Source organism: Dermacentor variabilis, chromosome 4, assembly GCF_050947875.1.
Source record: "Dermacentor variabilis isolate Ectoservices chromosome 4, ASM5094787v1, whole genome shotgun sequence".
NCBI classification, from domain to species: domain Eukaryota; kingdom Metazoa; phylum Arthropoda; class Arachnida; order Ixodida; family Ixodidae; genus Dermacentor; species Dermacentor variabilis.
Genome location: NC_134571.1, coordinates 5827086 through 5854050, shown reverse-complemented (window position 1 = coordinate 5854050; position 26965 = coordinate 5827086). Strand labels below are relative to the sequence as shown.

Below are 26965 nucleotides of genomic sequence, written 5' to 3'. Positions count from 1 at the left end.
TCAACGCCCCCCGTAGCAATGGGCGCTGTAAAGAAATGCATTTATTAATAATAATAAAATTAAATTTGTATTTTCTTAACTCTTCACGAATATATAATATTGACTAGGATTTTTATTTTCGTTGAATGAATCTAACTGTGTCTCGCTTGAATTAAAAAAACGCGTTTTTCTTTCCCAATGTTTGTTCCCTCCAAACATAGTCGCGCTTCAATCGCTGCTCCCATAACCCCCCATGCTGATGACGGTGACAATCTGTACTGAACCGCTTTTCGCACGAAGCTTCGCGACCTATTTGAATCGACCTTGTTCCCAGTGTCGGCTCTGTTGACAATGCAGGCACAGCTCGCTATGCCGTCCAATCCGACACCGGTGGCGCTTGCGACACGATCACATGCAGCTCGTGTAAAGGAGCGCATATAGTATGTTGGCCAGGGTGTCGTGTACACAGGTATGTCACGCTTAAATTGCAATGCATTTCATTTTATCAGCGCCGACGGAAGCGGACGAGCAAGCCAGGCGAGATTGAGATCACTGAGAGATGGTGTAGGCTTAGCTCGCCGGCCGTCTGTTCCGGGGCCGGCAGCCTTTGCACTGCGTCCGAAGCTCTTAATAAAGCGCCTAAATTCATCAGTTCATTCAATGTCTGAAGATTTATGTTAGTCTCAAGTGAAAAAGACGATTAGTTTTCCCGCCGACGCTGTTGGGGGGAGGCGATGAGTAATCACGCCACTCAGGCGAGCCGCAAATTTGCATAAATGGTCGCTGCGGCGTCTACGCTGACCGCTTCCGAGTCGACATCACGCCAACTATTTACTATTTCACACAACGTTTTATAACATGCACACTTTCGAGGTCACTTTATTCTATAAGTTATTTTGTATCAGAAATAAATTTTAGCTGATTTATGTGCCGCCGTTAGCGGCGAAAGAGGCCAGTGTTTCAACCAGGGGGAAAAAGCGAACACCGGCAGGAATAGAGATTCTTAATGGAAGGTAGGGAGAAAATATTGGATAAAGTGCAGCGCAGTAACTGTTTCTCCGGAGAGAGGACACCTCAATCGCGCTTAACAGGGGGGAATGAAAAGAGGGTTGAGAGAGGCGCCAGCCGAAACGCCGAAGGCGCGTGAGAGGTCAAAGGCGATCAGCACGAGCTCAGCCTATGCCGGGCTCAAGGCGCGCCTCGTTGTGTTGATGCAGAGTGCCGCAAGGCGCAAAGTGGCGTCGAGGTTCGGTGATCTATCAAGGGTCGGAGGCACACTCCCAAGTTCAACCAATGGCCACAGCGGGCGAAAAAATCGACCGCTCGACGCTGCTAAAAAAAGAGGCATAGTGTACCAATTAAAAAGGTTCCCCCGTGAGCACAATATCTCCCGCTAGAGTTGCCTAGTAAGCACAATTTTAACCTACGAACTTTTTTCCACGCGAATCGAAGCGTTTTTATGACATGATAAATAGTACAAAATTATTATTCCTGATGATACGTTGTAGTGTTGAGTAATACTCTGCTTTATTTTTGCCATTGTAAACGCAAAATAACGTTCAGCATCATCAACCACCCACGTGACTTCTGCCCTCGATTTAAATTTTTATCATTACGTTAGGGTGTACGGTAGGCACGGACTCATTCGTTCGTACACGCTCGTTGCTGTTTATTGCGCTTCGATATCACACGTTGTTTGATGGGTTTGCGAGGGGAGATGCATAGAGTTTCTTACTATATTACCTGGAGGGGAATCTGACGCTGCTGCGCTGTGGTATGCATGGAAATGCCGCAATATTGTGACTTCGGATTGGCATCGTTCTCGGACAGCCCGGACACCTTGAAGACTCGCCTGGCAACCACCGTTCCGTCTGTCACAGTGATTCATTTTCAACTAAAACAGCGCGTAAGAAGCTGCTTTAGCTTTATTATAACACAAAAACTTGCTTTGTTTAATTATTAGAGGTTGTTATTGCATGTACATTTAAATAAAACGTAAGAAGTATCAGCCGGCCGCTAATGTTGGAGAACAGACAACAAGGTTCGCGCTCGCTTTGGAACAGTTTGTCGTCTGTTGTGGCTCTTCTTAGCTTGTTTATGCATTGTAGGTGGGTAAACTTCACTGGAACATGTGATATGGGTGAATGAAAACCTTTTATGAAGCTTTTAATTTAAGAACGAGGTATTTGTGTAGCCATATCCACGTTTTAGACGAAGCCTCTTACAACATCAGCTAATGCAATCCTCGCAGACGCATATACCGTCATTCCCATGACAGCACAGCGCCCCTTAAGAAACTTCCATAGACGGTGGTGCCGGATTTCCCTCTAGCTGTTATAGTGAGAAGCTCTATGGGGAGATGTAAGCGCCAAAGCTAGGTTTCGGTCGTGAGTCATGCGGAACACGTCTGCATCGAAACGGAAGCCGGATTCTGCTGCGACTGATGGCGGCAATACAGGTGAGTCTTTTAACATCGCTGCTTGAATCGTTCTGTAATACCCGTATTCTTAACTTACAGGTGGAGACAGGTTAACGAACTAGAACCTGCATTACATATCAGGACTCTCCGTTGCTGTTCCTTAAATAAACCTTTAGTTTCGAGGCCGTCGTTAGACGCACACAATCACGAAAGAAAGAGAATGATATCGAAACGTGCGCCACATTTTTCATCTCGTTGTAGCCGTAGCCATGGGGGAATGAGTAGCCTTAATAATTTTTTTTCGAGTCCGCCTGCCACTTGTTTCGCCCACGAAACCGAATAACCGTTTGGTAAATTGAATTTAATGTATTAAACAGTTGCACGCATGATATTTCACCCATATTTTGTAGCTGTTGGTTCCAAATGTTATTGCTGTTCGATTTTACTTATTTGACGGCAATTATTTTTGCAGTAGTGAAGCGGTGCACCACGTTCGTGCAGAAAAAGAATGCATCATTTCTAATAGCTTCACGTCTTTCATGCATTTGCTTGTAAAACCAGCAGTGTGATCTCTAGTGCATAAATAAGCGCAAAAATGTTCTCATTTGTGGCCTTAATAATACTTAAGCTATTGACACACATTGTAGTCAGGCAGGCATCAATTTTATGGACAATAGCAATAGTTATTTAATTAACAGCTGCTTAAGCACCCTAGAACAAACAGGGTACATTTGCATTGTGATCTACAGTCACAGATCATTGTAGTATATATGTCACCCCTTTTTGCATTTCGTAATGCAATATTGTAGTTTTTTTTCTATTTCTGATGCATTCAAAATTTCTGTTCCAGACATGCAGTAAAGAGGATGGCACCAGCGTAAAGCAGCACACTCCACGCACTAAAGAGAAGCTACTGCCTGCTACAACAAGGCCATTGTGTGGGCTTTTGCTGTTCCTACAAGGTAATCAAAACCGGGTTCAGAAATAAATGTGCTTCATACATGCTGTATTGGCTTGCAAGTCTTGAGATACATGTCATTTGTTTGTAACAGATGATATGAATGTTTGTTTATATTTATAGTTCAACTTAATTGGTTCAAACATAAAAGATAACACTACATGAGTTTGGCTATTCTGTGCTGTATCTCATGTGTTACTGTTCTGCTCCAACAGTCTGCACCAAGCACATCTTGGTCATCATCACAGGAGCCCCCATCTACACCAACAGGAAGAGGCTGGAGTCGAATTCCCCAGGCTTTTCAACCACGAACAAAGACTATCCATAAGCATTTAGATGAGATATCAAGTATACGGAGGGCTGTGTCAAGAGTGAAAAGAGACCCGACCATCATTTCCCTAGCACGGATACTGGCCGAGTCGTCCAGGTACCTCAACAAATAAAGATTATGCGTGTTCAGACGCACCTGCAACCTCTGAACAAGCACGAACGACGCTGGCCAAAAGGGTTTCTTCAGCTTGCCTATTCTTAATCAGCTTCCTGGCCTTGTCAAATTCCATTTGTGCCAAGTATAGTTTTTTCAATGAATGCAAGCTTTTTCATTCCCTGTTCTTGTTAGAGATCATTCCTATTCTTCATATAAACATAAAGGTCAACAGATTCTTTGCTCATACTTGATACTGTCACTGTCTAGTACCATAACCCATCTGTAGCAGTATTTTGTAGTGTACGTTGCATGAGCGATTCCTCTCCTGAAATAGCTGATGCGGCATTGGGGTGTTGTCTTTCATTAAACTTTGCACCGTGTGCTATGTAGCATTCGATTTTTCCTAATGTTTTGGCTTTCAGTGCTTGCAGGGTAGAGTGGCCTCTTTCTTGAATGCAAGCTTTCGCATTTCCATATTTAATTCCTAGTCTCGCTTAGGATTGCTTTTTGCTCGACAGCCTGGGTTTAAGCACAAGCTACATTAAAGTGATTGATTGCATAATCTGGTTTCGCTGCTGTCCCACTTGATACTTGTCACCGTGTTACGTTTCTCGTATGTGGGAGCCTGGTCAGTTGCATTGGGAAACAGTCTCTCGAGGCAAGTACCTGCTCCTGCAGTCCGCACAGCCACATAGACTTCGAATTTACGCGCACCGCGAATGGCGCTCCCCGTTCCGTCCTTTCCTGCTGCAGCCGTATGCAAATTTGTTTTTTGCTTTCCTCGGCCGTGATTTGGCATGAACGGAGACTATAGCTTGCGTGATTACATGGTCCGAAGTGTATGAAGTTGATAGCCACATGGGTGGAAAGGCCTGCAAAAGTGGCTGCAAAATGGTGATGCCCACAAAACCGACCATGCACATATTGAGTGAATGTGGGGCAAGAAGTGGGAGTTACACATTAGCGGCACGCGAAAGAACAAAAAAGAAGCATGCAGGCTGGAAAGGAGGTAACTCTAAAATGCCGGGTAGTCCATGTCGCTGTGTTGGCTGCGGCCGCAGCTGCCTGAGTCATCCAATTGCTTAGCAATGCAACTTGCTCATCTTCAATGGCAACTGTCGGTGTAAACAGGCGGGGAGGGGGGGGACACTCTGTCCAATCTGCTTGCGCTGCTAATTGTCGTTCATTACCATATCGCCATGTGCGACGAAGGCAAGCATTGTGCCCGAAGTCGGATGGCTGAATGTGCCGTAAGCGACCCGTGGTGTGTGAATGCTCACTGTTGTCATGTTGGTCTTAGCCAATGCATTGTGTATTGTCTGAACCTCATGCAATTATTGAATGTCGAGTCTCATTTGATCATGGTCACCGTGTTATGTATCTCGGATGTGGCGGCCTGGTCAGCTGCATTGGGCAGCAGTCTCTCGAGGTAAACATCTGCTCCTGCAGTCCACACAGCGACAGAGGCTCCCAATTTACATGCACCGCAATTGGTGCTCCCAGTTCGTCCTTTCCTGCTGCAGCCGTGGGCAAATTATGCTTGTGGGCCTTCATCGGCCGTGACGTGGCGTGAGCGGAAATCAGCATACGTCATTACATCTTCCGAAGTGTATGAAATAGATAGCCACGTGAAGGTAATGCCCACGAATTAAACCATGTCCATATTGAGTGAAAGTGGGGCACCAAGTGGGAGCGACCATTAGTGGCCCCCGAAAGAACAAAAAGAAATGTCCAGGTTGGAGAGGAGGTAACGTCAAAATGCAGGGTAGTCCATGTCGCTGTGTTGCCCGAGGCAGCAGATGCCCGAGTCACTCGATTGCTTCGCAATGCAAGTTGCTAATCTTCAACGACGACTGTCGGTGTGAACAGGTGAGGCACTGCCCAATCTGCTTGCGCTGCTGGTTGTCGCTCATTACAGGCCGTCATGTGCAACGCCGAGGAGGAGGAATAAACTTTTATTGTAGAACCAGCACTTTATGATGGCCGGGCCTAAGCCTCCCACGAAGGGACGTCGAGGGCTTGCCTCGCCGCCGCCTCGCGGGCGTGCTGGGTCGCCCAGGTTTGGTCGTCGGGGGCGGAGCTCCGCAGAGCCTCATGCAACCTCGACGAGAGAGTCGTGGTGTCAGTCTGGGTGTACTGTGCTGGGCACTCCCATAGCATATGCGGAACGCCGAGAGTGAGCAGTTTACGAGCTCGCGTTAATGGTTTCAGCGTATCTCGATATGCAAATTTTATTTCTGCTCTTGTATGAGAAGGTGCACTGCTTGTCTTCCGCCAATAAAGTTGCACGTTTTGTTCACTCAATTGTGGCTTGTTTGTATGGGTGTAAGTAGAGGCTCTTGGGTCTCCTAGCAATTAGAACAAACCAGCTACGCAGCAACCAAGGCACTGAAGCAAGCTGCAAAGCCAGGAGGGCGAGCACAACGCGTACCGACGCTAGAAAGCAGCCATATTAGATTTTGCACTAAGAAACGCATTTCCGCTTCCTGTATGAGCAGCGCCATCCGTCGGACCCCCCTATAATTTCTATGCGCTGGCGCTTATTTTCGTGCCACTGTGGAAGGTACAGTATTCCTCCTCTAAAGTTGGTTCTTTATTCTATGGCGCAGCAGCGAGTGCGGCGCGGCGAGGCGCTCGCTCGCTCGCCGGCCCCGCCCCGCCGGGTCTACCACGTGCCCATGACATACATTCTATCGGCGCTGTCATTGGCTGCGGCCGTACGACCAACGCGGCAGTCGTGCGACCTGTGCGACCATATCCAACAAGTTGGTCGCATACGCGGCGTGCGATTCGACGCCGCATCTGGCAGATCCTGTTGGGAACCCATGTTAAGCGCGGCTGCTGATGCAAATGGTCGTAGGACGGATCACGTGCAAAATCGCACCAGTTGTCTCGCGCTTAACACGGGGGCTAGGACGACCTTAAATAACTCCGCGCTGACTTGTTGTAGTCGATGTCTCCTTGGGAAACTTATGGAAGTGTTAGTGCCTTTGTCAGGTTTTGAAGTCGACGACCTCTCCCCCTTCGTGTCTTCTCCTTTCGGTCCTCCACTTTGTGTCTGCTCATGGCGTAGAGGTGGTTTTTTTTTTCGGGGACGAGGCCAATTATCTTGACATGGTAAAGCACGCTGGAATGTTTCCCACACTTGAGAAGTCGAAGTGCAGGCCGATCATAACAGCCTTTTCGGGGATGAGCGAAATTTCCTCGACATTGGAAAGCACGCTGAAATGTTTCCCACACATGAGAGGCCAACAATAATAGCCCGTCCGCCGCCACAGGAGGTCTCGAAGGGTTTGCAGCATCCAAGCACCTCGAAGAAACCGGTAGACACCGTGCCTCTGCTTCGTTTCGCCGTTCATTCCAAGGCATGCCAGTCGCCACCTTCTGGAAATAAACCACGCCAAGCCTAAGGCACAACAGAGAGCACCTAACTAACCATGAGAATTGCCAGGTTCACATGTTCTTCACATAAAACCTTGTCACAATCATCCCTGCAGCCCTCGTTCGAGATTCCCGAGAATTAACAAAAGGAGAAAAATAGACTTGAGTCCGTGTTTCAACCAGCCTAATGCCTAACGTATTTTTTTCTCTTTCCTCAGAAAGCCAAGGTTATTGAGAGACTGAGAACGTATTGAAACACTGCCGTAATGGGGTTAATCATCAATTCAAAACGGACAAACAAAACGCATTCGAAGAAATAAAATGGAAAGAGGTCATTTACAACATTTTGCTTCACACAGGGAAGGCTGAGGCCATCCGCGTTGGCGTTGCCGCGTCCTTTCCTGTACCTGACATCAAAACTATGCTCCTGCAGAATAAGGCTGCAACGAAGCAGTCTGCCATTCCTTGGCAACATAATTCTCAGGCACGTCAAAGCGTGATACATCCACGTCTATCGGTCACGTCCCAGCCACGTCCTAGTGATCAGTTTCCACTAGGAACCGTAATTCTGCCAGGTAACATTGGGCCTTGTGTATTGTCCATACCAGGCAAGCACACTACTTTTTTGGAGCACTGTAGACCTGTTCGCGGAGTGTGAGCTTCCGGCTTACAAAGACTACCGGGTGTTCCTCCCAGTTTTCATTTTTCTGACTGCGCATCGTGCTCATGCCTCGATCACTTTCATCGCACTGCAGAATGAAAAGACGAATGAAAGGAAGATCCTAAACAGGAGCTCTCAAGAGCGGTTAATCGGCTAAAGCGCCCTTTAACTTGAGAAAATAATTTTTTTTTTGCTTCTTCGACACAAGTTTCACTGGTTCATTCTTTCGTAAACTGTCGGTAAGGGGACTTGCGATTCTGAAAAGTTACGGATGTAATGTTGATAATAGCCCATTAGTCCCCAAAAGGAACGGACATCTGTTACCGTCATTGCACTTTGATAATCGCATATGGCGGCTGCTTTTATCTTAAAGGGGAAGTCTGTAGCCACATCCGACCTTAACCTAAGTAGCTAATTTCGGCTTTTCCTAGCTGACATTTTTCAACATTCAGGGTCAAACCGGCCGCACGCTAACTCTCCAACAATGATCCTTCCAAGCATAAGAGAACACTGCGATGTCATACAAGTAGGAACGCGCGTAGTCCTGCATTCCTTTCAGAACCCGGTCTGTAAGTCGTGTGAAACAACACGGAGCGTTCTCGTTAATCCGAAGCTGAGGACAAAGGGCCGAAAGGTACCTAGAGGGGATGTAAAGGCGGCGTAATGACTACCTTGCTCTGTCAATGGTGCCGGCCAGTAACCACTGGTTAAGTCTAGCATAGATACATATTCGTCCCTGCTGATGCCCCCCCCCTTCTAAATTAGGAATGGGGTAATTCTTATCCTTGGTTATGGCGTTTAGCCTGGGGTAATCAACAAAAAACCCGGGAATTTTCCCAAGAGCCTCCACCAGAATTAGCGAGGGCGTGTACTAATTCTCGGAGGGGGCAATTAACCCCAGCTGTAACATCCGCTGCATCTCGATTTCCTAAACTTGCCTCTGCCTAGGTGAAGACCGGTAGCGCCTGCAACGTATTGGCTCATCCGATAGCAGCTTAATACGGGCATCATGCTCTATCAAACTATTTCTACCTGGCCGATCCAAATAACAGTCTTCAATGTCACCCACGAGCTCTCGCAGTTAGCTTCGCTCGCATGCATCTAAATTTCGGTGTGCGCCTATGGCCGCGTAAACTATAGAAGTGGAAGTTCCGTTGGGTGGCATCGGAAACGCAAATTCTCTTTCCACTTGCTGGGGCGTATCTATTACGAGATGAACCATGGCTTCGCGCTCTTGATATGGCTTCATTAGGTTCGTGTTGTAGATCCTCATCTCTTTACGTTTGCCCGGTATTTTGATGGTATAGTTCGTGTCTGAGACCTTCTCTATGACCTCTGCAGGAACTTCCCGAAAAACGTCTAGCTTGTTTTTTATGGACACCATTAGCAAAAGCACCTTATCTCCTACAGTGAAAGTCCGCTTCCAAGCGTCCCTATCGTACGCGTATAGCATACTTTAGCTTTCCTCTCGGTGGCTTTCATGTTTGCTTCCACCAGCTTTTGGCAAGATTACAACCGCTCTAGCAGTTCTGATACGTAATCAACAACTGTAGCATCATCCCGCGCCCTCGGCATGGGTCGCGCACAATTTTAAGCGGAGATCGATGCTACCTTCCATATACGAGCTCAGCTAGGCTGAAAAGCCTGTGGCTTCATGCAGCACTGTCCGCAAGGCGAACATAGTGGCCGCTAAGCACGCCTCCCAGTACTTTCGTTGCTCGTAACACAAAGCCTGCAGTACCCCTTTCAGCACGGAGTGTCATGCTTCTACACTGTTGCTCTGCGGATGACGCACGGAACTGCGGATGATGGGAAGGCCGCACTTTCTAGGCAGGTAGTAGTAAGGGCGTTGGTGAACGCGCTGCCCTGATCACTTAGCAGTTGAAATGAGAAACCAAATCGGGAGAACACCGAGACTAAGACTTCAACTACCTCGACTTAATTGGTTTCCTTTAGGGGAACACCCTCCGGAAACTTTCTGGCGGGCAAATCATTTTCAAAATCTATTTGTACCCTGAACTAGTCACGGGAAGATGTGCCACCACATCAACCACTAAGCGTCTCAAGGGTTCACAGATTACAGAAACCAACTTCGTTGGTGCTTTCCTCGTTCCGTGTGGCTTCCCCACCTACTGACAAGCCTCGCATCTCTAATTCTCAACATCTTTGAAGCATCCCGGCCAATAACATTCTCGCAGTAACCTGTCTTTATTTATTTATTTATTTATTTATTTATTTATTTATTTATTTATTTATTTATTTATTTATTTACAGTATACTGCGGTCACGAAGGACCATGCAGATGGAAAATTGTTCGACGATTGCACATTTTTGTGGCACGAATGGAGCCGCGCGGCACACAAGTTCACAAAGTGGATAATACAAATCAAACATACTATTGTAACTAGAACCACTAAATGAGACCTCTTTTTTATACCTAAACGATCTGCCCATATGTTGCCATGGCATAATTCGAGCTCTGTATCTTGAGCGAACAACGAGCTGATCAAACCGCACTCCCTTCGTGTCTTTGTGCGGTCTTTGTGCGTGTCACCGCGGTTCTGAAAAGGTATGTTCTTTCTCGCTAGCCCCTTTTGCTCTAGTTCTTTCAGCTTGTCGAGAGACACATCGCTCTCTTTTTGTGCCGCGACACCCGCTTTATCAACCATCAGTAGGTTTAAAAAGCCTTCCAGATGTGGCAGCACCAAATTAGTCCCTAATTCCCTTGCTAGTCCTTGTTGCAGTATTCCCACTGACCCGGATGCCTCCTCGCTAGCGCTTTTTTCACCACTTTCACTCGCTATGGGCTGTGCTTCCTGACTGTCTACGTTATGAGGCATATTTTTGGCTTCGTTGCCGAGCTTTGGAACGCGTGAGAGCTTGGACCGCATGATCGCCGAAACTCATACCCTTCTTCTTGAACAGCACTTCCGAGCGATTTGGATATAAGTATAGGGCTAATGTTTGGACAGATTTTGCGATACTTCGGTTTCAGTCAGCGATAGTTTAAACGGCCCCCAATCTTTACACTGGCTATGGGCAAGCAAACACTATTCTTCTCAACTATACCTGCCGGATCCACGCACATTCGCCGGTGAACTCTTCAGGTTTCACATACGCGGGGTGGACAATGTCCATTGCTACAGTTGAGTCCCTAAGTACCTTGCATATACAGTAATTCCATTCACTACAAGGTCACTAAGGTAGGGTTCTAAGAGTGTCAAGTCGTCGTCGTTCATGAAAGAAAAAACAATTCTAGGCTTCCGACCTGCAGCCGATCGCAATGTGTCCAGACCAGGCACGTAACCGGGAGGGGGGGCGCCCCCCCCCCCCGAAATTAAGCGTCACATCCCACCCCCGTTCCCCGCCCTCGGCACCACTCCTCACGCACATTCGTAAAGCACCGCCAAATCAATGTTGAGACTTGGCAGCTATTTGGCGGTCAATAATTTGCTGCCTTTTTCACTTCTTTTGGATAACGGTAGCTATCGGCATCTCTTGGGCTGTGAGGGCCACTTTCCTCATCTATTCGGTTGCCGCGCGATTAACAGGAGTTAACAGGAGGAATTAACGGTAACGCGCATCGCTGTTGCTTCGTTAGTTGAACCACCTTTGTTGAGACTGATCCAGACCCAAGAAAGGGATTCGGTTCGTGGTCAACTGGCCTGTGTGCTCGTGAAACGAGTTGCGGCCGGAAAAAACGCCAGTTGCGTTTAACTTTTCCTTTCGCTTCATTATTTCCTCGAGTGATGGCTCGCCGCGACGCTGGCAGATCCTCGGAACTATATACCCGCGATATCGGTTAGATAAGGTGAAAAATAAAATAATGCGAGACAGCGTCCATCATCAAACCTTACAATAACCGTTAAACCCATAAGCAATATGTCTGTCACCCGTTACCTCGTCTGGTTCTTCCCTAACTGTACAGTACTTTTCGTGCAAAATTGGCAACTGGAAAGAAGAGTCGGAAGGAGTTGAAAAATTAAGCGATCTAATAAAGGAGAGAGCTAAGACAAGAGCCAAAGAAGGCAAATGGAAAACTAACAAATTTAGCCGTTGTTTATAAAAATATTTATGAATCAACATCTTTTATTTAAGATGGATGTAGAGAAAACACCCCCGGAAGTATAGAACAACTCCGTGTGTTTTGAATAACGCTTTTATAGTTATAAGATACGCCTCCTGACGTAGCCGCTTCTCTGCTGTGCTTACGTGGGTGTTTTCTAACCTTCCGCGGTGGGCGCAGTACGTCTAGAACCGCAGCGTCCTGCGCTCTACGCGGTTGTAAGGCAATGGCGGCCACGGATCATAACGCAACTTCCCAAATAACAGTACGAGTCGGTTTTGGCACTTAACTTGGTAGAGCAGTAAACGAGGGATCCTAAAGAACTGTCATTATTCCGCAAGTATATATTTATAATTCTTCGAGAGCTCATTCAATAAAAGCTACTATAGTCGGATACAACTTAGATATGCAGTGAAGCCCCGTCCACGCCCTCATAACCGCCAGTCACCGTTCCTCAGATGCTACAAATAATTCGTACTTCAAACTTTTCCTGTTACCCAAATAAAGCCGTCCACAAAAAAATAAAATTATTAGCGCGTAATTTTATACGTTTTTCTTCGCCTATTATATTGGAACGATGAAAGCCTAATTCTTGATTGAATTCAAATAAAATGCTTGCTTCCCTGAAACTATTTATTGTCAAATTTCGCTTCAATTGGCAGGGAAGTTTCATGAGCGAAACGGGTTCAGCAGTGAACTGAACCGCACCGCAGATTTTTGAAGAGTGAAATACTGAGACTCCATAGAGTTTGTCCGTGTCTGTTGCACACTTCATTGCTTCTGCCGACGAAAAGACTCTTCAAGAATAGCAGACGCTCCAGAGGTATCAAGTACGACGCCATTTTGAAAATGCCGCATGACGACGATTTTGTTTGCTTCTGTGAGTGGCTGGCGGAGTAACACAAACCCGCGCAGTTTGTGTGCCTTGGTTGCCAACTGCTGTTTTTTTTTTAAGTTGTATTCAACTACAGTAATTTTTATTTTACACTTTCGCTTGTTTACTTGTTCTTGGGAATGTTCTTCCTGCGCTTCTATCGTGCACGAGGACATTTGATGTGGTTCCTTCTTTGCCAAGTAAACGAGAGGTTCATTATGAAATATAAAGACGCTAAATAAACGGACACACACAAGAGAAGAGAACAGGATAGGCCGCCTGTCTCGTTCTCTTCTCTTGTGTGTGTCCGTTTATATGGCGTCTTTATATTTTATAATGAACAGCTACCAACTAGCCCAACAAGAAGTGCTTGTAAAGCACTAGCCCCCCCTTGCGTGCGCGACATTGCGCCATCGTCTTGGGCTCACCTTCGCACGCTTTTACTCGCACATACGGCGTGCGCTATATAGATATTTTCCAGTATTTTTACATAGCGGCTCCACAGCCACCGTAGTCCTCCACAAAGAAAGCAACAAAATCCCAATAAAGAAAGGCGTCAGACAGGGAGATACGATCTCTCCAATGCTATTCACAGCATGTTTACAGGAGGTATTCAGAGACCGGGAGTGGGAAGAATTGGGGATAAAAGTTGATGGAGAATACCTTAGCAACTTGCGATTCGCTGATGATATTGCCTTCCTTAGTAACTCAGGAGACCAATTGCAATGCATGCTCACTGACCTGGAGAGGCAAAGCAGAAGGGTGGGTCTGAAAATTAATCTGCAGAAAACTAAAGTAATGTTTAACAGTCTCGGAAGAGAACAGCAGTTTACGATAGGTAGCGAGGCACTGGAAGTGGTAAGGGAATACATCTACTTTGGGCAGGTAGTGACTGTCCTAAGACTGAAATAATCAGAAGAATTAGAATGGGCTGGGGCGCGTTTGGCAGGCATTCTCAGATCATGAACAGCAGATTGCCATTATCCCTTAAGAGAAAAGTTTATAACAGCTGTGTCTTACCAGTACTCACGTACGGGGCAGAAACCTGGAGGCTTACGAAAAGGGTTCTACTTAAATTGAGGACGACACAGCGAGCTATGGAAAGAAGAATGATGGGTGTAACGTTAAGGGATAAGAAAAGAGCAGATTGGGTGAGGGAACAAACGCGGGTAATGACATCTTAGTTGAAATCAAGAAAAAGAAATGGGCATGGGCCGGACATGTAATGAGGAGGGAAGATAACCGATGGTCATTAAGGGTTACGGACTGGATTCCAAGGGAAGGGAAGCGTAGCAGGCGGCGGCAGAAAGTTAGGTGGGCGGATGACATTAAGACGTTTGCAGGGACAACATGGCCAGTACATGACCAGGATAGCTGGAGAAGTATGGGAGAGGCATTTGCCCTGCAGTGGGCGTAACTAGGCTGATGATGATGATGATGATGATGATGATGATGATGATGATGATGATGATGATGATGATGATGATGACGACGACGACGACGACGACGACGACGACGACGACGACGACGACGACGACGACGACGACGACGGCGTGCGGCGAAGATGTTATCGCCCTTGGTCTCATACGGCACGTCACGAGACGGCAGGAATGCACGTGCGCCTGGAGTGTCCATATAATTGCTATCGCAATAAAAGCCTGGCGAAGCAGTGGTAACGAGCTTCCCCTCGAGAAGTCTTCACTTTCTGTTGCGATAGCAATTACATGGACACTCCGGGTGCATTTCTGCCGTCGGCGTGAGGGTTCTTATAAAGTCCAAGGGCACGTCGCCGCGCGCCGCATGCTGTAGGTGCGAGCGTGCAAGGGGAAACGACGAGAGCAGCTCAAATTTGCGCTTGCCAGGAAGTAAAGCGGGGTGGAAACGCGCTGTGCAAGGTCGATTCAAATAGGTCGCGAAGCTTCGTGCGAAAAGCGGTTCAGTACAGATTGTCACCGTCATCAGCATGGGGGGTTATGGGAGCAGCGATTGAAGCGCGACTATGTTTGGAGGGAACAAACATTGGGAAAGAAAAACGCGTTTCTTTAATTCAAGCGAGACACAGTTAGATTCATTCAACGAAAATAAAAATCCTAGTCAATATTATATATTCGTGAAGAGTTAAGAAAATACAAATTTAATTTTATTATTATTAATAAATGCATTTCTTTACAGCGCCCATTGCTACGGGGGGCGTTGACGCCACTATCACTCGCAATGCAATGCACGTCTTGAAATGAGCAGAAAGGCGCACTCGTAAAGTTCACCTGTTGAAATACGCCCCCCTCACAGTTTGCGCTTTCTTGCTTGTCGAAATTTGTCTGAATTTGGTGACGCGGGTAGCTTCATCGCTTCTTAATCTGTTCAGTCAAAAGTAGCGAGTTACGACCGCCAGCTGATTGTGCAGTTGTTTTCGTGCGACTGCGCTGGCCGACGGGCTTGGCATCCGACAATAGGATCAGCACTCTACACCTAAAGCTTTCGTCGGCCTCCAAAGAAAGTATGTTCTGGGCAGGGATGCGATTTCGACAACCGCACGGCTGGCCTTTTCCTGCATCGCTTTCCACGCTGAAAGCTCGAAACGCCCATCAAGTCGAATGGCGGGGCATTTGAATATATAGTTCCAAACGCAGGACAACAAAACAAATTTCGCGCCTTCAAAAATAACATGACGTCACTTCTGCTTTTAACGGACTTGGCATCACACTATTTTTTCTTCCGCCGGAAGTGTTCCCACCACATACATATGGCGCTAAGCCCCATGAACCGCCGATGGACCGCCATGTTTTGAACGTATGGGCTCCTATGGAAGCTTAGCTACCAGGTATATTTACCTTGCGCCGTGTACCGTCGCGCGCAGGGTAAAGGCGCGGGGGGCGCCTTTACAATTGCTAGTATGTGCAACGGGGCGTGGCACTTCCGAATAGAGTCCCTCAGACTTCGCAAAGTAGCGCCACGCTTTGAAGAATTCCGCCCCCTCCTCGCGCGCTCTGGTCGAGGCTGATGCCGCGTCGTCATTGGCCTAATTTCATCACGTGGGCCCTCGCGCCCGCTTCGTTTCTTTACAGTCGCGCTTCAGCGTCATTTTTGCTTGAGAGGCGTCTACGCAGTGGCGAAGAGCACATGTTGGCGCCGTTGCTCTTCTGCGCTGTTTTGGTTTGCGAACGCTTTGGACTTTTGTGGCAAGCGGGACGCCACTTTACGGCATTTTCTATCACCATAACCTGCTGCGCCTTCGTATGTCGAAATAGTTTCAGCAAAGACAAGGAGCTCCTCTCGATACCGTCCGGTAAGCGCTACGGGTTAGGAAGAAAGACATGGATTCATCTAATTGGGAGAGAGAACATCAGACCAACATTCTCCACACCACTATACGAGGTAGTTGCGATTCTCTCATAGTGTAGTCTTACGCGATATAAATGGTACGGTCGTATTTGGTGCGCTTAATCGTATCGTACGCCAACAGACTTGAATTCGCGGGCACGCGAGGCAGCGTGCAAAAACGAGATTACGAAACCTTTAGGCATCAGCGCATTCCTTTTGACAAGATTTGAGGCTCCAGCGTGTAAACTCTTCTTAGGAAAGCAACTGTCTGCATTTTCTGGTTACTACTAGCCTTGTTTAGAGCGAGTAGCTTTGTTTGCCTCTTTTGTTTGTGTTCGTCATTGGCGGTCACCCGGTGGATTTGCGATACAGAGGAAAAATGTGCGTGCTCTCCAGAAACGGCGTTCATCGCCGAATAACAGCATCATAAGTAATTGAGACGTACGTGTTAATCCGAGCCAGCTTTAAAGTGTGTGGAGGTTAATGCGGCGGTGGAGCACTCGCAAAGAAAACGTGCGGTCGCCCGCTCGTTCGCTGGCTGGTTTAGTCGTCGTTCGCTCGTTCGTTTAGTCGTTCGCTTACTTGTTCGACCACTATGTCTTAGAGACACACGTAATGAGACAACAAATGGTGCCTCAATTGAACGACTACATCATTTCACTTACCGCAATTTTGGCCGCGTCATAGCGAGGCAATTCCTTGCGCGGTCATCACTTCACCCAAGTCATACCTCGCAAATGGTATTTCGGAATGAGCGCAACCGTCCTAAATGCATGCACCTTAGTGTAACTCGGTTCGCGACAAGTAAGTCACTTCGTGAACGGACGAGTTAACGCACGATGAAATGTTATTCGTTATTATGTTACCTGAAAAAATAATCCACTTGTTTGATTTTGAATGAAGCGCTGTTGTCGCATTACAGCTTCGCGAACGAATAGAAAAAACTGATTTCATTTTCTGTATATATACGCAGAATCCCGACTCCATGATCGGCTGCGCGTATTTTTGTCGACTTTGAGGCACGAGAAACATAATAGCACTAGCGCCCACCTCTGAGCCTTTGCGAGTGTTTAGAAGATTGGCAAGCACACACGTTGGCGGCACTGTAGCTTGTAATACTCTACCGAACCTGCAGAGCAGCGATTGTTCATGCCCCCTGTCAGCCTTTGTACGTCATAACTGATACGCGCCGCAAATTCCCATGGTAAGGATGGCGCGGATTATTTAGGCTATTGAGGGCTTACTGGAGGTTACGATGTTGGCATTCAATCGTAAATGTGTTATTTACAACAATTCGCCATAGTATCTTGCTACACTTGCTTGACAAGTGTTGCGTACCTAATTGTAGCGCACGCGATACATTTCAAGTCGTCATGGCACAGTGTTAGCGCTCGTTCAGATAATTTTCTTTAAAAATAATTATCGAACAGGAAAGAAAGCTGCTGCCGTCAGTGAATATTTATAGCCTTCCGAATAGAAATTCTGTGCTGTACACGCAGTTACGCGAAGTTATAAAGCCAACGCCTAAGGCCTTGCTATGCGTGCATTCACTCTGCGAAATGTCGTCTGCTATGCTCGATCGGTGTAGGCGGCGCCACGGTCGAGGAGGGAGTGTGAAAAGAGGAGAAACGAGGAGGCATAGAGTTTCATATTAGTATCATCATCATCAGCAGCAGCAGCAGCAGCAGCAGCAGCAGCCTGGTTGCGCCCACTGCAGGGCAAAGGCATCTCCCATGCTTCTCCAACAACCCCGGTCATGTACTAATTGTGGCCATGCCGTCCCTGCAAACTTCTTAATCTCATCCGCCCACCTAACTTTCTGCCGCCCCATGCTACGCTTCCCTTCCCTTGGGATCCAGTCCGTAGCCCTTCGTGACCATCGGTTATCTTCCCTCCTCATTACATGTCCTGCCCATGCCCATTTCTTTTTCTTGATTTCAACTAAGATGTCATTAACTCGCGTTTGTTCCCTCACCCAATCTGCTCTTTTCTTATCCCTTAACGTTACACCTATCATTCTTCTTTCCATAGCTCGTTGTGTCGTCCTCAATTTGAGTAGAACCCTTTTCGTAAGCCTCCAGGTTTCTGCCCCGTAGGTGACTACTGGTAAGACACAGCTATTATATACTTTTCTCTTGAGGGATAACGGCAACCTGCTGTTCATGATTTGGGAATGCCTGCCAAACGCACCCCAGGCCATTCTTATTCTTCTGATAATTTCCGTCTCATGATCCGGATCCGCCGTCACTACCTGCCCTAAGTAGATGTATTGCCTTACGACTTCCAGTGCCTCGCTGCCTATTGTAAATTGCTGTTCTCTCCCGAGACTGTTAAGCATTACTTTAGTTTTCTGCAGATTAATTTTTAGACCCACTCTTCTGCTTTGCCTCTCCAGGTCAGTGAGCATGCATTGCAATTGGTCCCCTGAGTTACTAAGCAAGGCAATATCATCAGCGAATCGCAAGTTGCTAAGGTATTCTCCATTAACTTTTATCCCCAATTTTTCCCAATCCAGGTCTCTGAATACCTCCTGTAAACACGCTGTGAATAGCATTGGAGATATCGTATCTCCCTGCCTGACGCCTTTCTTTATTGGGATTTTGTTGCTTGCTTTATGGAGGACTACGGTGGCTGTGGAGCCGCTATATATATCTTCCAGTATTTTTACATATGGCTCATCTACACCCTGATTCCGTAATGCCTCCATGACTGCTGAGGTTTCGACTGAATCAAACGCTTTCTCGTAATCAATGAAAGCTATATATAAGGGTTGGTTATATTCTGCGCATTTCTCGATCACTTGATTGATAGTGTGAATATGGTCTATTGTTGAGTAGCCTTTACGGAATCCTGCCTGGTCCTTTGGTTGACAGAAGTCTAAGGTGTTCCTGATTCTATTTGCAATTACCTTAGTAAATACTTTCTAGGCAACGGACAGTAAGCTGATCGGTCTATAATTTTTCAAGTCTTTGGCGTCCCCTTTCTTATGGATTAGGATTATGTTAGCGTTCTTCCAAGATTCCGGTACGCTCGAGGTCATGAGGCATTGCGTATACAGGGTGGCCAGTTTCTCTAGAACAATCTGTCCACCATCCTTCAACAAATCTGCTGTTACCTGATCCTCCCCAGCTGCCTTCCCCTTTGCATATCTCCTAAGGCTTTCTTTACTTCTTCCGGCGTTACCTTCGGGATTTCGAATTCCTCTAGACTACTTTCTCTTCCATTATCGCCATGGGTGCCACTGCTACTGTATAAATCTCTATAGAACTCCTCAGCCACTTGAACTATCTCATCCATATTAGTAATGATATTGCCGGCTTTGTCTCTTAACGCATACATCTGATTCTTGCCAATTCCTAGTTTCTTCTTCACTGTTTTTAGGCTTCCTCCGTTCCTGAGAGCATGTTCAATTCTATCCATATTATACTTCCTTATGTCAGCTGTCTTACGCTTGTTGATTAACTTCGAAAGTTCTGCCAGTTCTATTCTAGCTGTAGGGTTAGATGCTTTCATACATTGGCGTTTCTTGATCAGATCTTTCATCTCCTGCGATAGTTTGCTGGTATCCTGCCTAACGGAGTTACCACCGACTTCCATTGCACACTCCTTAATGATGCCCACAAGATTGTCGTTCATTGCTTCAACACTAAGGTCCTCTTCCTGAGTACCTAAATACCTAAAATACCTAAAAGCTAAATACCTGTTCGGTAGCTTGATCTGGAATTCCTCTATTTTCCCTCTTACCGCTAACTCATTGATCGGCTTCTTATGTACCAGTTTCTTCCGTTCCCTCCTCAGGTCTAGGCTAATTCGAGTTCTTACCATCCTGTGGTCACTGCAGCGCACCTTGCCGAGCACGTCCACATCTTGTATGATGCCAGGGTTAGCGCAGAGTATGAAGTCTATTTCATTTCTAGTCTCGCCGTTCGGGCTCCTAGAAGAAGGTATTCACTATCCTCATATTATTCTGTTCCGCAAACTCTACTAATAACTCTCCCCTGCTATTCCTAGTGCATATGCCATATTCCCCCACTGCCTTGTCTCCAGCCTGCTTCTTGCCTACCTTGGCATTAAAGTCGACCATTAGGTGCAGCGGTGGCGTAGAGGTAGAACACCCGCCTCGCGTGCAAGAGGTCCGTGGTTCGAATCCCGGTGCCGGCAATTTTTCACCGGATTAAAAAAAAAGAAAGAAAAAAAATCCGCGTGTTGATAAAATTGCACAAACAGGCCTGTAGTGTGGCCTGATCCCGGTGACCAGAACCGGTAACGCACTCCCTCACTAGAGCAGGATTGGCCACCCTGGTGCAGTACTTGGCCACAACCTCCTATGAACACAACAATCATATTAGTATAACTAGAGGAAAATCTGGAGCTGCGATCGTTCAACCATCATGGGAATGATGGGAAGCACAGGCTTCGGATTGGCGTTCTGTTGACTGGGAAAGTAGTCTACAAGTATTTTTTGGCAGTTTTGGTTTCGCTCCAAGCGCAATTGCTATAACCTGCAGTGGGACAGTGCAAAGCAAAGCTCTCCGCCTTTGTTATGTTGCTCGAAGTGGCGATAACGCGCTGGGCCAAGCGGCTGAGATTATGTTTGTGTCGCGGTATGGTGTCGAAGCTCTAACGAGAAAGCGACGGCATCGTAAACGTTGAAAGAACATGTTTTGACCGTTTGGACCTTGGTTTGTTAAGTGTGTTAGGTTGGTGCTGTAGCGTTACGTGCTTTATGAAACTTCAGAATAGGAAAAAGATGGCACTCTGATACAAGACATAGATGGTTCTACTTCTAGAGGCTTGACAATCAAATTTTATTGAGAGCTTTACTATGCATTGCTCGTTTATGGGCTCATTGAAATGCGTATTTTAGGACTTTCAGAATACAAACTTACTTGTGGTAGGAAAGGCTGCTGCTTCCTGGCTGTAGTCTAGTGTCACAAGATCTACATCTACTATCTCTGTAGTAGATGTACTGTACCATGTAGCCCAGCAAGCCTTCTGGGGCTAAAATGGGAGCACAGCGTCCACTTAGTTATTATTTTTAGGAGCAGCTAAGCATCTCTCTTCCATAGGTACGCCATCCCACATCATTGGTTTTCTTCATGTCTGTTGATATCATAAACGTGTCACGTGAAGCACGATGCCTGTCAAACAAATACGTTTCTCCATGAGCATCGTAATGCAATGAGCGAACAGTCGTTGCCTCGCGTGGCGCTCTGTTCACAGCGAGTAGTCTTTGGCACTGTGAGTTAAACTTAACTTTCAAGTTAACTACCATTTTAATGCGATAGCAACTATATCGACACTCCAGGCGCATTTCTGCCGTCGCCGTGAGGTTCCGTATAAAGTGCAAGGACGATAAAAAAATCGTCCCCGCGTGCCGTATGTTGTGTGTGGGGGTGAAAGCGTGCGAGGGTGAGCCGGTGATCGCGGCACAATCGCGTACATGCAAGCGAGGAAAGCGGTGAGGAAGCGCGCCGTCTTCCGTCGCGCGCAAAGCTTCGGGCGTGGGGCGGAGGAGGATAGGGAGGGGGCGCGCGTTCTACTCCGGGCAGCTCGGGCGGTCGCCCGCGCCCTCCCGTGCCGCTGTATCTTGAACGCCATCTGCGTCGGGCACAGTCTCCCACGCGCTGTCTTTGTGGCTTGGTTCGTGTTGATGCGAGACGCAGCAAAAAGGTCAATTCGGTCACTGCTGCTGCCCTGCTTCCTTGCTCCAGCGTTCTAACACGACAGCGTTAAGGAGCTCGTGTCGCAGAAAAGCCGGTGTCGTCAGCATCGGCGGCGTTGGCCGTGAGCGAAAAATTCCGGAAGGCAATTCATAAAGAAAAACAACTTGCAAGATGGGCTGGGTGCGAATCGAACCAGGGTCTCCGGAGTGTTAGATGGAGACGCTAACACTCAGCCATGGGTTAGATGGTTCAAAGCAGGACAAAAGCGCCTCTAGTGAATGCGATGTTACCTTAGAAACGTGCCGTAGAAGGTTATACTGCGGTGTATATCGGTAATTATGAGCATGTAAATTACAGAAGTCGCAGCTAAACGAGTAGCGAAGTACGTTTCCGCTACACTTCTGCGCTTGGTGCACACGCAGAGCCATCTTGCGGCAAACACAGAAGACCCCCTCCTCGCAATGTACTACACTGCCCCGACAGGCGGCGCGCTACTCGCCCGCTTCACCCCTTCGTCTCGTTTGAGCGCATTGGGGCAGTGCGGGAACCGGTTCGAGGATGCCCCAAATTTGTTCTATGTCTTTGTGTGACTCAAGAGCATGCCGAGCGAATGAGTGGGCGGTGCGAACGGGGTGCGATAACGCTATCGCGTTCCACTCTTGAAGGCGAAGCTTAAGCGTCCTCCAATTTTTGAGAGCGAATTTCCGCGGTCATCAAGTAAGATGTGTTCATGTTTGCTTGTGAGTCACAATGCTTTGTAATTTAGTTAGTGTGCCTGTGTTTAAAAGTTTGTATGAACGATAAAACTACTATCCTTCGTAAAGCTAGCTTTCCAGTACTTTGCTATCGCAATCGATGCTTCGCCTTTCAGGCGAAACTGCGACTTTTTACTAGCGAAGATGATTATGCGGACCATGTGCCGTCGTTGTCAGACTTCGCTAAAAATGTGTCGCGTGACCTAGTGGGAGAGGAAAAGAAGAGCTCAACAGGGGAAAAGGGTTTGGAGTGACCCCTTTCCCACTGTGAGAATGCTACCTTATACGTGAATATGTGGATGTCACACGGTGCATTTTCGGCGATCGAGCCAATTCGACATGAAATTTACCGACGATTGATTCCACCCTGCCTCGAAAGAAACAAATGTTATGCTGGCGGTTTGAAGCCAACGAACCCTACCCAGAGATTGAAACGCGGTACTAGGAGCGCGTAGCTTCCGGTGCCTCTTGCGCCAGCAAGAAGTTGCGGCAGCCATGTCAATCGTCAAGCCAATCCAGCCACTCCGCGAAACCTTGCTCTCATTACTGGCCCGCAAAAATCGGGCGAAGCAACTTGCACGCGAAAAAAAGCACGGCAAAACACACAGAAAGCCTACACGCAAAAAAAAGAAACACTGGGAAAACCGCAACGAAAGCACTCCTAAAGCACAGTCACCATGCGAAGCACGCAAAAGCGAAAATGAGGTGAAAGAATGATTAAACAAAATAGTTACAATGTATACTGCTTGAGAAGTTTGACTTGCGTGGTGTGACACTCGGTGTAGCTAACACAGCTTCTCTGTTCGACCATCTTCACGGACTTGAAGGGGTGGGGATTTTTTTTCTATTATCTTTATAACATTGGAGTACTGTGGTCATAATCAGCTACGGGTTGTTTTGTCTCTTTCTTTACCTTTTTATCTTGACACGACTTCGGCACTAGCACTAAGGAGAAGAAAACTTTTTTGTGGCGATGCTGTGTCCTCAACGCCATAGCACTAAGGGGTGGCCATTCCTGTAACGGGAAAAATCGAGCTAGGCGGTCGTGTCTGTTCAACACTGCGCCTGGACGTCTACTCCTGATGCGTGTGAAATTCAGAACAGTCAAGGAACTTTTCATTTCACAGTTTAACATTCGTGGTTTATTGAAAACGAATATAATTTTTTAAGTTACTCCTGCTGCTATCGTAATAGGATGCAATCTCTCATTTGATCGATTTTAATTTCTGAATGATTTACTATTTCCATGCAATCTTTAGCACAGTCTTGAGTTTAGTATAATAGTAATCGGTCATAATTTTGTCGTACAGCAGGAAACAATACAAACTAATTTTCTTTTTTGCAATCTAAAGTCGATAAATTCAGACCAGTAGTATTCTTAGTTTATTAGCTATCGAATACATTACTATTTATGACGTATTATGTGGACAGCCATTAAACGGAACGCTTCTTTTGTTAAACAATAGCGCCACACAAGTAAGAACAAAATGCCGGTTAGAAACTTTTCAGATCAGGCATTGCGCTGCCGAGAGGTATGACCATCAAAGCGACAATTATTTTCTTGCTTGCAGAGAGTCTGTGTCCGGCAGGAATGGAGTTCCAGACGTGCGGACCCGTCAACATTCCAAGATGCTCGCCCCAAAAAAAGCTGGCCAGAGATTCCTGTATGCCTGGCTGTTTCTGCCCTTCGTTCAAAGTTCTGCACGAGGGGCAATGCATTGATAGAGAGTCGTGTCCAGCAACGCCTTGGCGTAATTTCCGCAGAACGTATAGTGGCAATGAAATGTCATAATTTCGGTTATTGTATGCCCGTACATCTCAGCACCTTCTATCACACAGGTCTTATCACGTAGATTTGCCTAATGTGAAATAAACTATTTTCAAGAAACAGCTGTGTAAAACAGCACGACATTTCTTTTCTTCGTTTTTGAAATGCCTCTAAAGCATTTAAATATGCAGAACATTGTGCCATGATCTTGATCGACTTTCCTGTCGCAACATATATAGTAGTTTTCTCAGGCCGATTGTATTCTAACAACAATTGACGACTTTCTGGTGCAACTTGGTAGTGGGAACATATTTCAAATATTTACGATGTGTATAGAGGGGGTTTACTCGGTGTAGAGCAATTCACCGAGCGCAGTCACGTGCTGCACACCATCAGTCCCGCTGTTTCAGCACGTCATTACAGCTGCAACATTACGTAAGTCAGAGCATAATGTATGCAAGGATTCAAGAGTCTGTTTATCATAGCTAAATTTTGTTCTTCAATCTGCATTCTCTTCCTTTTGTGGAAACAGCTCTTGAGTTAATCCGTTCTAACCCAATATGCGTGTGGCTGCCAGCCACATTGATATGAGCATGCGCGCACCTAACGATTCGTGGAGCTATGACAGTGCACTACTTCAGAGAAGCACTTTATTACGATTGTATTGACGCTCTAGGCGTGTTTTGCCGCCGCCGCAGCTTTACGACTGCACATGCACAGCCAACTTGTGGAGAAGCGGACGCAAACGACGAACGATGCGTTTGGCCGTCACGTCGTGCTCAATCAGCTCTGCAGTTCTGTCTTCCACTGATGGCATTAAGAGCGTTGTGCCATAAAAAACACAAGGAGGTTGGCATACAAATCTGCTCGCACAAACATTTCCACTGATCAATTCCATGCACACCCCACCGCATTGCGTACACCTTCCTGAGCGAAACGGACATCAAAGTTGGAGCCAAAGCTATTTAACCATTTCATTGGGCGTTTGCCAGCGGTTTTCCATCGCTCAAATATTGTGCACAATGGAGGTGGGACGCTGCTGGCGGTGCAGCTCGTCACGCTATAGCATCGGGTCCCTAGATAACACGGAGGACGGAGAAACCCTAATGTCAATCTTTGTGAAGCTCAGTGGCTACGCCATCTTGCGTGCTAGATTCTCACTTCTTGTTTACCTTTCTCGCCTTCTGCGCGCAGCCACACCGGGCTGCGCACACGCTCGCGCCGCACTGATCCAACCAATGGATTCAATCGCGGTGTATTGCATCGCAATACGGCCTATAGCAGGCCCACCTGCAGTTTATGAGAAAAAACGCGTATGCTGGTCGTGGCTTTGTAGGAATCGCTTTCCTTTATTGAATACTCGGGCGGCCGTGGAGACGTGACGAGCCACAGCGCGCCGACGAACAGTCCGGCAGAGGAGAACGTCGTTACGCGTTTAAGTACACTTACTGTGGCCTGAGGTATGGTGTTCTCGAAGTAAGTTTCACGGAAACAAAGTTCTGCGGCGTCGAAGAGTAAGAGTGTATACGTACGGCTAGTGGGTCGACTGGGCACTACGTGCGACCATCAGCCGTTTGATGTGTGCGGAGGCGTACGTTTTCCTGCCGAGTTCACTCTTGCACCGCGTCCGCCAACCTTGAATTACCTGCCCCCCTCGTACACACAGATAAGCTTGGTGATGTGAGGGGAGCTCGTCCCTTTATCATTCCACATGGCTGTTTTACGTGCCAGAAATGCATCGTCCGCTATCAAAGCAGGAACACTGCATAGCTGTCACTGACGCGCAAGGAGTTTATCTCCATATATTGAAGCACGGTGATTTCAGCCTGTGATGACACGTTAGCGTGAATCCATCGAAGACGGGAAATATATTCTCAAGTTGTCTTTCGTCCGTGGCGTGGTGCGTGGCGTACGGCGTTGCATGCGCGCTCGCTCGTTTGACGCTTTTTAAGCGAAGCTTCTATTGGCTCACAAGTGGCGTTGTCGGGGTCGCGCAAAAAAAGACCTGCTGTTAGAACAGAGCAGCTGCAGAAAAAAGGTGCTTTGGTGAGTTGACAGCTGTGCCAGCGCCGGAGCGTGAGTCATTAGCAAGGATTCCAGCTGCATAGGCGCGAGCTCCCGCCACGCGCGGAGCCAATCAGAGCAGTTTGGCTTCCGCCGGGATCGGAAAGGACAGCGAATAGTTTCGAGCGCGCTGCTCCAGCTTTGTTTCCGTTCAGTTCAGTCTCGGAAAACAGATGCGACGGCCGCGCATTGTGCGTTCCCCCGAGGAACGGGCAGCCTTTGATGAGCGGCAGCGAGAACTCACCTGTGAAAGGGCTCGCCGTCGGCGCGCTGATCCAGCCGTTAGTGCCGCCCGAGCCCAGGGACTCCGACAGCAACAAGAAGAAGATCCCGAGCCGAGGGAGCAGGAGGTCGAAGCAATCCGGCATCGTTACTTGTGGGTTACTCAACCGTGACGAAGATCAGGTGCATGCAGGACAACCTTCGCTTACCCCCATATTTGGTAAGGGAAGGGTTGGTCAATTTTTTTACTTCTTTTATTCCCAATTGGTCACAACAACAGCTGGGAGAGCACGATCTAGATAACACAGCGGAACAGAACACGTTGACTAACGCAATCCTGCGCTCACAACGACGTTGCCACGGTACAAAACCTACGGAGCAAAACTTGTGAACGTACACGACCA

The 26965-nt window shown here is 47.3% G+C and overlaps 1 protein-coding gene across 3 annotated transcripts in view; it reads left to right on the top strand.

The window, feature by feature from the left end:
* LOC142578609 (sushi, von Willebrand factor type A, EGF and pentraxin domain-containing protein 1-like) overlaps positions 1–24393 on the top strand; it is a 370493-nt gene extending 346100 nt beyond the window's left edge. For all 3 annotated transcript variants that reach the window (XM_075688011.1, XM_075688012.1, XM_075688010.1), the window contains one exon: positions 24079–24393. In XM_075688011.1, the coding sequence (XP_075544126.1) occupies positions 24079–24299 (221 nt within the window). In that variant the 3' untranslated portion in view covers positions 24300–24393. The remainder of the gene's footprint in view (positions 1–24078) is intronic.
* Positions 24394–26965: the final 2572 nt, after the last annotated feature.